Raw genomic sequence first — 16,497 nt, forward strand, 5'->3', positions numbered from 1 at the left:
GGAGGTCTAATGTATTGTTTATCACATAGATTGAGTTATTGAATAAAAACAGTGAGTTTTTCGTTTACAGTTGTAAACATAGGATCGACGCGTTTCGTTCCAAAACGGTTTCTGTCTGACGCGTTTTCAGGCTTAAACTAGATCGACTAGCACGCGCTTTGCTACCTCGGTCACCATTGTTCGATCTATAGGTCTAGATCGCACAAATATCTCATTGTTTCGATTTCTAGACAGATTTCGAAGCAAATATCTCTTTTTCATTATTGTTCGTTATTCTATAAACCGCTTCCGCGCAATTTTCGTATCAATAGTCTACAAAGAAAATGACACGTACAACACTTTGTGTTTGGTATTGAGCAAAACCAGAAAGCCCGGGCTGATAGTCGGGTTAAACCTTGAAGCTTGCAGAAATGTAGGAGTTGAGAGGTCCCGGGTTCGACTCCCAGCTGAGACGATGATCACTTGGCCACTGTAGCTCCCGAAGGGGGGGGCTTACATGGTCTATGTGGTAGTGCGGGAATGCATGGGCCCGGGGGATTCAACCCCTCGTCTTCAAAAAAAAAAAAAAAAAAAAAAAAAACATAGTCCACACATACGTACCAAAAATAATGTTTTCTTCTATGCAATGTCAATTGTTCTAAGCATTAAAACAAAACAATTTTATTGTGAGAATGCATGATTACTAGTCTAATAGAAGTAATTGAGGAACCACGATACCATATACAGAATAATAAAGTATAGTCTAGTGGTGGAGGCCGGAGGGGGTAGAAGGAAAGCTCGTCCTCGCTGGCGGTCCAAAATTTTAACGTTTCTATTTAAAATCTCCTACTCTTTTCAATTTCACTTAAATCATTATCCATTCATTTTCGCCGTGATCAATTTCTGGCTCCGCCATGCATGTGACTTTGTAAAGAGGGAGGGCTCTTTGTCTTCTAATACCTAAATGGTTGCATAAATTCTTATTTAAAACAAATACGTATATTCTTTTTAAATTTAAGTCGAATTTAGTAGTTTGAATAAAAAAATACATAGAAAACAATACATATCTTATATGCACAAATAAGATCCTAGATTCCTAGGTGAACCGTTTTAAGAGACTAATTTCAACAATTGTCACTTCAAATCGATCGCAAGATTTTTCTTACAAAAAAATAAAGTAATGAAAAAAATTACTCCCTCCGTCCCGGTCATTTGTTGTCCTTTTCTATTTTTGGGTGTCTCAGTCATTTGTTGTACTTTCTATTTTAGGAATGCATTTGATGAACAATTTGCTCATTCAGGCTCTGTTTGGTAAACAGCGGATTAATTTTAGCATAAGGAGATTGCAAAAGCAGATTATAAATGACAGATTTTATCAGAATGTTTGACTAGCATATTATAATTAGCAGAATTAATTTAAGTGTTTGGTAATTGGCAGATTACGATTAGTAGATTGTTAGTTTTCTTTGTAAAATGGAGAAAAATTTCCTATTTTACAATATGCTAACCAATATGCTGGGGTAAGCACCTTGTTTGGCAAATAGCAGAAGCAGATTCATGATAGCGGATAACGTTAGCAGAATACGGTTAGCAGATTTCAGTAGCATGTTTGACTATCAAACAGATCAGCATATTTAAAAAAGGGCGTTTGGTAATTAGCAGATTTTAAGATAATTATAATGGTTTCCTGAATAAAGTGAATATGCTAATGCAATATGCTACTATTAGCAGCATATTCAAAAACAGTAGATTCCGACCAATATGCTATCAGAATACGCCGTTTACCAAACACATGAAAATAGTAGATTGTTTGGTCAAACTACTAATTAGGCCGGAATTTACTAATTTCGATCAATATGTTATTTACCAAACAGGGCCATTAATTAGCATATTGATTGGTCAAACATGCTAAAACCCTTGAATATGCTAAAAATTGGTCAATATGCCGTTTACCAAACAGCGCCTCACACTCAATTTGATCCACATGTCATTTAGTAATTGGCTCTCTCCTCTTTTCTTGGTCTTTGTGCCAAAACAAAAGGACAACAAATAACCGGGACGGAGGGAGTAATAGAAAAAATTTAAAATTAATCTTAATTGCAGGGGTCACTAACCTAATGAATAATATAACTATTCCCACCGGCCTCTTTTATTTGTGTCACATAAAACACGGTTTTTCTTTTGGACGTTAATCACAGTATGTACTGCATGCATTATTGCATCAAAGCTTGGTAGGACCATTATGCATGAAGCTCGTCCATACACATCTACTATCAGCTTATCTCTTTAACGTCATACGACAAAACAACATGGTACAATTCTTCTACCACAAATTCTCATTTTAAGACTTATTTATCCATCTTAAGCTTAAAACAGGTTAAATAGTATTAATAGGATAAAAGCAGAATACATAGAGAACAACAATAGATTACCTATTCTTCTATACAGTGGTGGAGCCAGGGAGGCTAGCAGGGGCGGTCGCCCCCGTGGGCATTTGAAAATTTCGATTGTTTTAGTTAAAATTTTCTATTTTTTTTCAAGGTTTTGCCCCGCTGAATTTTTTTGCCGCCGCTAACTTAAAATCCTGGCTCCGCCACTGCTTCTACATATCACAGGCAGCATGCCAACATGCATAGAAAAAACAATAAGGGAGACAGTGACCTCCGTCTTAAGCGAGACTAACTATTCTTATACATATCACATGAACTTTACACAATAAGAGGTACACAAATTCACCCAAATACTAAAATACAAGGCATGATGGTCCAAATGCTTAGCATCACAGCCAAAATGCCAACACCAACTTCCACCACCTTAAACCCTACACCACCAGTTCCCGCTAATCGACCGCTAAAGACGCTCCCGGGAAGTTACGGGTGGCCGTTGATAGGACCGTTATCGGACCGGCTAAACTATACTTGGTTCCAAGGACAAGAGAAGTTCTTTAGGTCAAGGATGGAAAAACACAATAGTAGTGTTTTTAGGACAAATGTTCCTCCTTGTTTTCCGTTTTTCATCGGTGTTAATCCGAATGTGATCGCGGTCCTTGATTGTCAATCCTTTTCTCATATGTTTGATATGGATATTATTGAGAAGAAGGATGTTCTTGTTGGTGATTTCATGCCTAGTGTTAAGTTCACTGGAAATATGAGGGTTTGTGCTTATTTAGATCCTACCGAGGAACATCATACTAAGGTAATTAATAAACTTATTAGCCTCCGTTCTCTTGGATTTAATTTTGCTGAACTTTACAGAATCGAATTTTTAGAATCTGAACTTTTTAAACTGAATTTATATGAGCTGAACTGAAGTTATAAGAGTTGAACTTTATATAATTTAATTTATAGAATTTCAACTTTTTAAACTAAATTTATATGATCTAAACTGAAATTATAAGAGCTGAACTTTACATAATTGAATTTATAGAATTTGAACTTTTTAAACTAAATTTATATTGATCTGAATTGAAGTTATAAGAGCATAACTTTCCTGAATTGAAATTATAAAATCTGAACTAAACTTAGGGAAATGGGTATGAATTAAACTAAACTCTTCTGAACAAAATTTGTAAGTTTTGAACTGATTTGAATTTCTATGAACTGAATTTATAAGCTATGAACTAAACTTAAAAGTGAGTGCCTTTATGACCAAGAACAAGCTTTAGTGTTCACCCTTTTGTTATGGCTTATACATTCATGTCCTATCCGGTGCCAATGGCGGATCCAAAATTTATTACGGGGCGAATATATAGGTAAAAATATTTGGGAGGTAGACTGATACTCCTCAAAGTGTACATATATAGTCTAGTTAGTTCAGCTGAATTCAGCTCATTTATTCATAAATCAACTCTTATTTCAGCTCAGTTCAGCTCACAATTTCTCTTATTCATTCTCCCTTACTCTTTTTCAAAAACATTACCTCTTTCAACAATTAGACTAGGGGATAAATGTATCATTCGATTTGGTTTCAGATTGAGTTAAATAAGATTGGTGTTATTTAGGTACACTTTAGTTCGATTCACTTATGATTCATCTCATTTAGTCAATTTGTTTTATATGCACAAGGCCAGAAGTGGGGATAATACTTGACCCGTTTCAATATTAAGACAGATACATTCGTCTTAAGAGAGACTAATTGTTAAACGATAATTTGTTTTTGTCAGATCAAAGGCTTTGCAATGGACATACTAAAGAAAAGTTCAGGCATATGGGTGTCCTCCCTAATATCAAGTTTAGACACAATGTGGACTACAATTGATGGGTCACTCTCTAAAGATGGTACAGCTAGCTTATTTACTCCCCTACAAAAATGCCTCTTCAATTTCCTATGCAAAAGCATAGTCGGAGCCGATCCGGCTAATTATTCACCCGAAATGAGCGAATCGGGTCATATTATGCTTGATAAATGGCTTGGCGTTCAACTCTTGCCTACGGTTAACATAGGTTTATTTCAACCCTTAGAAGAAATTTTCCTTCATTCTTTTTCGTACCCATTTTTCCTAGTTAAAGGGGATTATAATAAACTCGCGAATTTTGTCGCGAAAGAAGGAAAGGAAATGGTACGCCATGGTCAAACCGAATTTGGGCTTAGTGAACAAGAAGCGATACATAATTTAATTTTTATTTTAGGATTTAATGCATTTGGGGGATTTTCGGTATTTTTCCCGACATTATTTAGCATTTTGGCTAAAAATGACGGCGGGGTACAGGAGATATTAAAGAAAGAAGTGAAGGAAAAATGTACGTCTAGTACATTATTAAGTTTTAGTGCGGTGAAAGACATGCCATATGTTCAATCATTTGTGTACGAAGCACTTCGCCTGAACCCGCCTGTACCATTACAGTACGGGCGGGCTAGGAAAGATTTCGTGTTAGGGTCACACGAGTCGAGTTTTGAGGTGAAAAAGGGTGAATTGCTTTGTGGGTTTCAAAAACTTGTGATGAGAGACCCGAATGTGTTTGATGATCCGGAAAGTTTTGTATCGGATCGGTTTGTGGGCGAAAAGGGTCTTAAATTGTTGGATTATTTGTATTGGTCAAATGGGCCACAAAGTAGTAATCCTCATATATCAAATAAGCAATGTGCAGCTAAGGATTATGTTGCTCATACTGCTTGCTTGTTTGTGGCCTATTTTTTCTTAAGGTATGATTCTGTAAAGGTTGATTCTTCAGGCAATATTATTGGGCTTGAAAAAGCCGGGTGAAATAATAAAGTTCGTAAATTCTTGTTGTTTAAGATTGAGGTAATTTGATATGTTACCCTGTATTATGTAGTTACTTGAGATTTATTATGGAGCTTTAGATGTATTGATTTCTTTATATTAAGTACGTCAAGTCTTGTATATATGAGAGTATTTATATATATTCTTTCCTAGTTGGTGTTAATATTTGCTTGAGAGAAATTAAATTGTATTATGATTTGATGAATACAATGAAGAAGAAACTCTTACTTTTATACTATTACATAACAGAATTTAACTAACCTCATAACAAACTATAGTAACTAACTTTAACTAACATGTATTTACTTTTTAACTAATCCTACTAATATTCAAACAAATTGTATAAATAACTAAACTACTCCGTATAAGATATGAGACAGTGGTGGATCTTAAGTCACGTGGGCGTGGGGCCGATTCACCCTGCAGTGTTATACTCCCTCCTAGTCTAATTGTTGGTTCCCTTTCTTTTGGGCACCAAAATTAAGGAAATGAATTTGGACCACACATAACACCCTACCCCACATGGAATTGAATTTGGACCACACAAGACTTACCAAAAAAGGAAAGGGGAACCAACACTCGACTAGCATCGAAAGGGGAAGAGGAACCAACAATCAGACTAGGAGGGAGTATGAAATATTATACTTTATATTTCTTCTATTCAATCTCACTCTACTACTTTTTATTTTGTACATTATTCACAAGTGACTATTTAATTTCAATTTTCTATTAATACATAAGTGAAAATATACGCATGTGATATCTTGTTTGATTCGCCTTTACGAGTATATTAAAAATGTCTAACTTTTATAATTTTTGTAAATACGTAGCTAATGATATTTACCGCCGCGTAAAACACGCGTTGACAAATATGAAAAAAAAACATAGTGATAGAGTGGAGTTGAATGAAGTAAATATGAAACAATGACTTAAATATGCATGATAATGGTTGTTTCAGTGCTTTTAAGACATTCTCCCACAGGAAGACTAGAGTTCGATTCTCAAATCCTACATTTGGCGCAGTTAAATGGTGTGGGCCAGCTCAATCCAGTCCACATCCATGGGATGGTGTTTTCTAATCCGACCAGCCCAACCCAACCCGTCCCTCTACCCGAGTCGGACCAATGCCCAAGATTTCGGTCCAAGTCCGGCAAAATTTTTAAAAATACTACAAAAAACACTGTATGGGGTCGTAGTTCAGCCCAGTCCGCTCCCTTTTTAGTGTCAAGTCTGGGCCACAAATTGACAGCCCACCTAGAGGTGTACACTGGGCTGAGCTAGGCCAAGGAGCTGGGTGGGTGCGGCACTGACCCGACACTAAATGAGGACCGGGTTGTCCGGGCCAGTGCTGGGCCAGTTTAGCCTAACACTAAACCGACCCACTCAGTAACGGGCAGGACAGGGCCGGGCCTCTCTATTTTTTTATTTTGTGTTTGGACCGGGTCAGGCTGAGGAAGTCGTGGCACTAGCCCGACACTAGGGGATGATCGGGCTGGGCCGTATGCTGACCGGGCCACCTTTTTTCGGCCCATATACCCGGGCTGGGCCGAACTGAGTTGGGCTAGCCCACCACATTGTACACCTCTAAGTAGAGTTGGCATAAAGAGCCGCGGGCTGGTGGGCGGCACGGCCCAAGGTACGGCCAACCCCGGCCCGACGATAAAATCGAAGAAGCACGGGCACGGTAGGACTGGGCTTGAGATGAGCTCCGACGCGATTTTCTTCAGAAATCCGTGCCCAGGCACAACACGGCCCAGGCACAGCACGACCCAGGCACTGTGGAGCTCGGTACGCACCAAGCACGACCGGTCTGGCCCGGGCCGGCCCGAAGAATGGCCCGTTAATCATTTATTAAACAAAAAGTACTAAAAATACATCAATTATATAACAATTTTTTTTTAAAATAAAAAAATATTAAAGCACATGGGCCGGCCACGGACAAGGCACTAAAAGCCATGGGCCAGGCATGGCCCGGGCACGAAAATGGTCGTGCCTTGAGCGGGCCGCGGCGTGGGTTTGGATCAGTGGACCTGACACGGCACGATCCGAGAGGCCCAATATCCGTGCCTGGGCCGGGCCAATTTTGGGGAAAGGCACGACGGATTGGCACGCGGGCCGGCCCAGCACAGCCCATTTGCCTACTCTACCTCTAAGCCTAGCACACACTGCTACATGCTCACATTATATCTCTTTTTATTTTTAATAATGTTACTTTATAATTTCATAGGTATAAAAAGTACCAATTTTGATTCTTGGTTTCCCTTTAGATTTTGCTCAAAGCTCACCACTGGATTTGACCAGGCACCATAACAAAAGTCAACATGAGTATAACATATGACCAAACACTATAAAAAAGAGTCAACATACTGCATTACTAAGCTAGTTAAGCTAGATACCCATATGGTAAATGTAACGACATTCCAAAAAACAATTTACGTCACACGATCCAACATACGTGATGATAATATCTTAGTCGAACGAACTTACCTAGGAGTAAAACTATAGTGAAATCTAATTGAATGACCATGATATGATTTGAATGAGATATGCAATATAGTGAAAACCTTAGTGATGCACTCACTCAACGTAAAAGTAGTACTATATGACTATATGACTAATTCATTAAAGTTAATCTTTCTTAAAATAGTTATATCCGTTTTAAGACTAAAACAGGTCAATAATATTTAAATTGGCTAAATAGATATATCTGTTTTAAGACAAAATAGGTCAATAATATTTAAATTGGCTAAATAGTACTATTATTTTGCTGATCCCTAAAAATTTTATTTTTATCTTATTCATCTTATTTAATCTGTTCTAAATTTAAGATGAATATACCCGACGTGAACAAGAATATGTGGATGGACTATATGCTTGCTTCTCTTAATAGACATCAAAAGAGGGTAAGATGGGAGTAACGAGTTAATTAGCATCCACTTTGGGAGGAGGCCATTTAATGGGGCCATAAATTATAAATGTACCTTGCATTTGGTATAATCAATATGTGCAATGATTGTTGAAATTGTGCGACTGCGACCAACAATAACCGTTCATTTTGTTGTGAGCAATATTTAGTTTTTTATACCATTCAATTTAGTCTGTTTTTGAGTTGAGTAGGACTATAAGAACGGTAAAATTTATTCTTGTGAGTTTAAATACAATTACATGCTCATAACTCGAACTCAAAATTTATAATTATAAAATTAAACTAAAGATTGAAATCAAATTTGAAAATTTTTATACCATTCAATTTAGTTTGTCTTTGGGTGTATAAAAACCACGAGGACAAATTTGATACCAACGAAATTTAAACCCTAAATATAAATTAATGGATACCACCTTTCGCATAATTTAAGAAAAATGAGTTAGCGTCACCTTCCCCAATGCAATAAGTGGAAACCCCCATAATAATGGGAGTACCCATTAATATTAAGTGGGGACCACGATAATAAATGGTGCATGAGAAAGGGTGGCGCCGAGATTGAGCGCCACCCGATGGCGCTGTATCATTATCCGAAAATCAGCTAAACTAACTGATATTTAAACATCTAATTATAGTTTGCTTTAACACTAAATTAGTGGGAGACTGTCTCTCATAAGACCTACCGTCAAACTTATAATATCATTGTCTTGGGGAGAACGGGGAAGTTTACATTTTGTACAAACTCCATAGAAAATTTGCATGCACGAAAAATCATCATGATTATTTACAAGTGTTTAGTATTTTCCCAAATCAAATTACAGATTCTGTGGATTCTTGGAAACTGGAACTGTGAGTCTGTGACGAATATTAACCAAAGGGTAATAAACGTCAAAAAGAACTTTAGGGTAATACCTGTATTACATGAATTAAGGGAGGTTAAAATAATTTGTTCCCCACCTTTTTAACGACTTTTTTTACCAAAATCTTGTTTAAGACGTTTTTTTTAAGTGTAAAACGGGTTAAATATGATAGATGGGACAAAAACGGAATACCTAAGGATTAACAAAAAAATTATCCTATATGGATTATATTTTAGGACTCTAAACGAGTGTATATTTAACCCGTTTTCATCTTACGACGGATACTGTCGGTTCAATAGGGACTCATTACACTTTTTTCTTTATAAGTCATTATTATTACACAGTACAAATTTTTAGTCATATCATAATGACATGTAGTCATGTATCACAAAAAGTGAGGTTGATATGATGTAAATTGAATACCCAATTCAGAATGTTTGATCAATTGTTGATAAGTATGTGTCATTTTTATCTTAAGTTTTACTCCTTCCAATTTTTGATGAGTATCTGAATTATTAGAGGATAAACTCTGCAAATGAACCTTACTTCTGTTACTTGATTGTGCTACTCATTGTTATATACTACTGTTTGAATTATGGATTATGGAGTAATTCTTAAGTTTTACGTCAAGTTACAATCTATCTAGCTAGCTTTTTATCTTCTCTTAAATGCTTGTAAAGTTGGACTTTTTTTTCACTTTTAACACAATTTTCTTTAACTAGATTAGAGCATGGTATCCATTAACATAAAATCTCATTATAGACGGCAACTATCCCTCTATAACTAAAGACGGGCCAAGTAACATATCACGTTAAGCATAAGACAAACAACAACTTGCATGGTGGGACCAAAAAATGTCATCACTTTAAGGGTATTTGACCCGTTTCTTGCTATAGACGGATATATCCGTCTATAGCAAGACTTGCTGATCCATTAAAGTACGTAATTGGACGGATTAGGGTTAGTATGGATCGAGTTAAGGTAGACTGTAAATTACTTTGTCGATTCATTTTGTTCATATGTTTGTTTAAAATTATCCTCACATATTTTGAGCAACATATCGTAGTTAAATGGATAAAGGGAGGAGTTATATTCAGTCAACAATGAAAAGTGGCGTGAAGCGTTGACTGACGCGATCCATGAACGAGAATCGTCGACCAATACCAGTATGGCAATCCGTCAGCCAAGCCGAGCCCATGCAGATACCAGAGCCGGGTCATGCTGACTCTTCTAGCCAAGGTCGTACGACCCTGTACAAAAAAAAAATATTGATGTTTATAGTTATAACCCAGCCTTGGACCGCATTTGGGTGAGCCTAGCCCACCTCGCCTCCTCTCTAGTGATGGTCCAAGGCTAAGATAACCCAAACTGTAGCAGCTCGGTCTGATGGTCGCCTTTAGTACCACGACAATTTAATAAAACCATCAAGTGTATAGAATAACATAAAAAATAATTCAATGGAAAAAATGAAGATTAAGCAAGTGATGATACTCACTACTTACACATGTTTAAAAGATTTTTCCAGTATATACTATTGAATCCTAAAGTATGGAAACAAATACAATAACCCTCGTCAAAGATTAAATATTTGGAAAACTAACTACGACTACAATTTGATCCTAATTAAATAGATCTAGACTTGAGTTATGACCTATGAGATACACTCTACACAATATTAAATTATCATCCATCCCCGTTAACTATTTAGACTCGATCTATGTAGCTTAGTGAAGAATTCTTTCCTTCCCCTCTAAGCTCGATCACTGAGTAAATGTAATAAATACAGAATTAGGTGTTTGAATTTTAACCCCTTATAAAGTATTTTTATTTTAAGATTCGTCACTGTAAATAAAATTTGACATTTTAAATAATTAAAAATGAAATTCCTGCCTTCCTTTTCATAATGATGTTTTTGTTCTTCATGTGGCTGTTCATGTGGTATACCTTTGAAAGATGTGGTTACTGACATTTCCATTGTACCATTTGAGACAAACGTGAGGAATTTGAATAGCCACTCTTAAGTCTTACCACACTTTTACTCACATTTAAGAGCAATAATCATGTTACTTATAATGTGATCTAGTTTAATATGACACGTTAGGAACTCAACTTTACAAATATCTCGAACTTTTACACCTATACCTATAACCTATATAACAAGGGTAAGTGGTAAAAAAAGTTGCTTATAAGGCTTATAGCTAGATAGGGTAAAATTCATCCAACATGAATGATAGATAATCCAAGCATGATCTAAAATTCTAGTGTCTTAATTAACCATATCATAATAAATTAGTATAGATCTCGCGCATGCATGCGCAATATATAGAGCTTTGACGCGTCATTAATTCTATATTTCACCCTTTTTATTTAATATGAAAAAAAGTGGAAAACTTATTAAGAGAATTGAGTGAGGTCATGAAATGTGTATTTTAATAATTTTTTTATACCAACAAACTAATGATTTAAATTTATAACTTTTCTCAAAAAAATTTGATGAATATTTTGTTAGAAATTTATAATTTTTAGATTTATACCAATTTTGTTTTATTTTAGTTAGATGACTGTAGTTTAGAGTTTAGAGAAGATTATAGTGATTAAAAGATTAAAGGATTATATATAATAATAAAAATAATATAGTCGTGTTTCCTTATTTACGCATATTCCTTTTGGAGGGAATTTTTTTTGAGAAGTTTTATTCTCTTAGTATATAGGAGATTAGACATTTTGTTAACTTCGATAATAATCCGTATCCAAATTATTTGATTCAAATAAACCACTTATTAACTAGAAAAAGTCGGTCGAAGATGATTAATTTAAAACTGATAAAGTATACAGGTGTAAATATTGTTAATGAATTGCATAATACTCCGTATTTGATTTACAATATATATATATATATATATATATATATATATATATATATATATATATATATATATATATATATATATATATATATATATATATATATAAGAGCAGTTATATTGATAATGAACTAGTACATTGCTTCGCCAAAGGACGGACACATTAATTCATCAAGGGACATTAACATCTTCCTTCACATTATCAATCATCAAAGTATCGACTGTCGTGTTCCGTATATGTCTTGTTTCTATCGGTACACTCCAACAAAAAACATACTTAAATTATTTCAATGTAACAAAAACCTAATTAATAATTTGCACTTGATATAGCTTTATTCCTAATTACCTAAATGAATTCCCATCAAATGATTGAGACAATCCCTACTACCTAAACGGAGTCACATCCAACGATATAAGTATTCTCATTCGAAACCCAGAGCTAACTAATAATAACACATTAGAAACTAAAATAGCTAGGGCCAGTTCGATCTGTGATTAGAGGTGGTCAAATTCACAGGTTGATTCGACTTGACTTTTGTCTTCCAACCGGCCAGATTCAGACCTTAACGGGCCCTTCCTCTCCTAACCCGAGTTTGGTCAGGATTTAATTCCCTAGCTTGACTAGCCTAAATCCATCTAATATCCTAAGAAATTGGGACCAACTCAACCAAATCCGCTCGCCCTGACCTGCCCAAACCCAACAACAGGTCACGTCACCCCGCTTGACCCACCCGTCCCTACTAGCCAGCTTAGGAACGGTCAAATCAACCCAATATGGCCTATAACCACCTCTATGGGCTCTATCCAACACAACTACCTAATTCGAAATGACCTGATACTATTCAAAATACCTTTTTTCAAGATTAATTATTATACCCGGTCTCGAAATCACAAACTTTTTGTATTATATTTGTATAATTTATCCCTTACACACATTCAAAGTCAATCATGTACTCACCCCAATATATCCAAGGAGGACATTAAACCCAAGATAGCATCTTTCCAAAAGGTGGAGACAATTTACAAAGAAAAACAGTATGATACGTACTACACTTTCTGTTTGTTATTGAGCAAAGCCATAAAATCCATAGCCCACAAAAATGTACCAAAAATGTTTTTTTCTATGCGATGTGAATTGTTATAAGCATAAAAACAAAACAAATTTATTGAGAGAATGCATGATTATTTAGTTTAATAATTGAGCAACCTCGAAACCATATAATATACATGTGATTTTGTATAAGTGAAGGGCCCTTTGTCTACTGAAACTTAAAGGGTTGTTATTCCGAATATTTGTTACAAGGACATGCCACACTATCACGGGTTAGGCTTTTGAGAACGACATTCATCCTTTGGTTTGATCAATTATTCTTCCATTTTGACTTTTTTTACTCCGCCGTAGGGTTATTTTATACTCTTTCGGTTCGGTTGAATTAGTTACATTTGACCAAATATGTGAAAAAATTATTAAAATGTAGTGACTTCGACTGAATAGAGGAACTACCATGAAAAGAAACACCTCATACACAAATTGTCGAACAAAAGTGATGACTTATACCCCATACACAAATTGTCAAACTTTCCATTTCAAGTTTCTTAACATGTGCCCTTATAACACATTTTAGAAAAACCGTTTCATTATTGATATTAAATGAGATACTTCCTCCTTTCACGGTGTGTTTTCCTGCTTGACTTTTTAAGGTCAAACTTTCAAAATTTTGACCTTAAGTGTATATTGCAAAATATTAAAAATTATACGGAGTAGTATAATACTAAATTATTTAAATAAGTAACTAGACAATTTTTTGGAAAGTTCTAATTTCAACAAAAACATGTACTCCCTCTGTCCCGGTCATTTGTTGTCCTTTTCCATTTTTGGGTGTCTCAGTCATTTGTTGTCCTTTCTATTTTAAGAATGAATTTGATGAGTAATTTGATCATTCACACTCAAATTATTCCACTTGTCATTTAGTAATTGGCTCTCTCCCCCTTTTCTTGGTCTTTGTGCCAAAACCAAAGGACAACAAATGACCGGGACGGAGGGAGTAATATATAAGTGCTTAGAAATGCAATCAAAGTAATGTATCAAACACCGGGAAAAGTCAAACACCAGTAAAAGTCAATTAAAAAAAGTCAAGTAAAACACCGGAAAAAGTCAAGCACATTTTAGTTTAGGTTCTACTAGTCTACTTCGTATATGTTTAGTTCAATTCAGATTAGTTTAGTTCATTTCTACTTTTCACTTCAACAGAATACAATTTAGTATTGGCCACTATTCATTTCCTAAATTAGACGTATGAATGAAGATGCAAACACGACATTAACTCCCTTAAGCTTCATTATTCTGGTAATTCATATGCATGGTTGTGTACAATTTAATATGCATGCTTATTTCAGCTTTATTCATTTTAGCAAACTTCAATTCAGTTTAACTCATTCAGCTCGAGCAATTCAGTTCACTTTAGCTTTATTCAACCCAAAAGAATAAGGCCAAAGACCAAAGTGTATTAGGAAAAATCCATATTCTCTGTCCCGTTTTCGTGGTACCGACTTAAGTAAGCCAAAATTGAATGGAAGTAAAGAGAGGAATGCAACTAGTAGCTTCAATGAACTTAAATTCATTGCCCAGAAACACATGATCAGTTTCAGTCAGCAATGCAATAAGAAAGAGTGTGTGTGGAAAATGCAGTGTGTAAGGAAGGTGGCAATTAATTTACTATGAAATTATTGCTACTTACTTAAGGTAAACATTTAATGAGATAAATTAAATATAGCTCCAATTTATGGTAGAAAAATTCTGACAGCAATAAGGAACATTATTTCAATACATTCACTTGTTGTGAATGTGATACCTCTCAATAATAGTGAAATAATGAATTAAAACTTTTTGAGTTATTGTAATACTCAGTGACGAAGTCAGGGATTCTACCCAGCGGGGACGAAAAATATCAACAGGGGCGAACAACTCGTGATTTAAGGGGAGATCGGAAAAATGAGAGGAAAATCTTAACTAAAAAATTCAAATTTTCCATCTTACAGCGAGGGCGATCGTCCCAGCTAGACCCCCTAATTCCATCACTGATGAGTAGGAGTAGTTGCAAAAGCTAATAATAGGTACCATGCATTGTTATTTGTTAGTATGTCACGTCTTATAGTACACCACCTAAACTAAAATGTGAGTTACAATTTTGTAGTTTACTCTTAAAGTGGTTTGGTATGAATGGAGTGGTTAATTTTGATGTTTAGCTAATTCTACATAAGGGATTATCCTAGGATATAATTAGTAATAATAAAATTTGATTATTGATTATAATCGTAATTATTTTTTTTCGACAAAGGATATTAACTGCCTTAGTAATCTCAATAGATTGTTAAATATAACTAAATAATTTATTAGTTTCAAGTTTAAATTCGCATATGGAATAAATTGATTTGACATTATTTGAGACTATGGGTCAAAGTTTGTCACGTATTAAAAATGTTAGCTAGGTGACTAACTAAATTTGCGTGGTTTACATGTGATAAAAGGTGGTTATTGAAAAATTATTTTAAAAAGCGTGATCTCAGAGCAAAGAGTAAGTCTCATGTAAAAAAGCTGCTACAACACGATAAGTAAACCATATAACAAAGAATATGATGCCTTTATCATGGAAAAATGGTGATAGCTAGATGAAAGTTATCTTAGTGAAATTATTTTGGTTAAATATTGCTTGGTATTACAATACTTTGTATTACATTGCAAAACGAAAAAGTGACTTATATTTTAAATTTCTATAACTCCTACCTTAAAACATATTTTTACATATCTCTAATATGTTCCCTTATAACTAGTGGTTGCCCAGAGCTGGGTCGAGCTGATAGAAGGAGGCCCGTGAACGGCTAGGGCGGGCTGGACCAGTCTGATTTATTAATTTTTTTTCTCTTATATTCCCGGGGGCAAGGGTTGGTGGGGCCGACAACATTAGGGCCCGACCCTCACCTATGTGTGGGAGAGGCCGGATCAGACAAAGCCAGCCCAATGCTACAGTTACGCGAGATTGCTCTATGTCAGTATGTCACCGCCATTTTAGCCACCTTTACTGCTATTTTTTTAGAATCTTTGCTGGTATTACATACTCCCTCCGTCCCGGTCATTTGTTGTCCTTTTCCATTTTAGGGTGTCTCAGTCATTTGTTGTCCTTTCTATTTTAAGAATGAATTTGATGAGTAATTTGATCATTCACACCCAACTTATTCCACTTGTCATTTAGTAATTGACCCTCCCTTTTCCTTTGCTTGTCAAAGCGCAAAAACCAAAGCGACAACAAACGACCCAAGGACGGAGGAGTATATATTAAAAACCGAAAACGAAAATGTACTCTAATCCCACTATATTAAATTCGGCTATGAAATATTGACACGCCTCATAGATTGCTCAACCACAGTCAAAGAATGAAGCTAATATCTTTGTACCCAAAGATCCAAAAATAAAGAAAAGGGAAGGTCAGGCCAACAGCCAACTCCTCTCTTTAAGCACTTTTTAGTCGTTAGCTTTTGAACCAAGCCAAAACTAGTCACTCTTCACATGCTTCTACCATCATTATTTTCACCCTAAATAGCATGTAAAAAACGACTCACATAATATCATAAGACTAGTGATTATCAAAGCGT

The 16,497-nt window shown here is 35.4% G+C and overlaps 1 protein-coding gene across 1 annotated transcript; it reads left to right on the forward strand.

The window, feature by feature from the left end:
- The first annotated feature begins 2,615 nt into the window (after positions 1-2,615).
- LOC141619045 (fatty acid hydroperoxide lyase, chloroplastic) lies at positions 2,616-5,363 on the forward strand. Its single transcript, XM_074436078.1, has 2 exons — positions 2,616-3,174; positions 4,142-5,363. Exons 1-2 carry the CDS (start codon positions 2,737-2,739, stop codon positions 5,180-5,182), a joined length of 1,479 nt encoding a protein of 492 aa, XP_074292179.1. The 5' UTR covers positions 2,616-2,736; the 3' UTR covers positions 5,183-5,363.
- The last annotated feature ends 11,134 nt before the right edge of the window (positions 5,364-16,497 follow it).

The sequence above is a fragment of the Silene latifolia genome, chromosome X (assembly GCF_048544455.1).
Source record: "Silene latifolia isolate original U9 population chromosome X, ASM4854445v1, whole genome shotgun sequence".
In the NCBI taxonomy this organism is placed as follows: domain Eukaryota; kingdom Viridiplantae; phylum Streptophyta; class Magnoliopsida; order Caryophyllales; family Caryophyllaceae; genus Silene; species Silene latifolia.

Coding starts and splice junctions, on each gene's coding strand:
- LOC141619045 (XM_074436078.1), top strand. CDS start 2,737: ATGATGGTCCAAATGCTTAGCATCACAGCCAAAATGCCAACACCAACT. Junction 3,175..4,141: donor CCGAGGAACATCATACTAAG/GTAATTAATAAA, acceptor TGTTTTTGTCAG/ATCAAAGGCTTTGCAATGGA.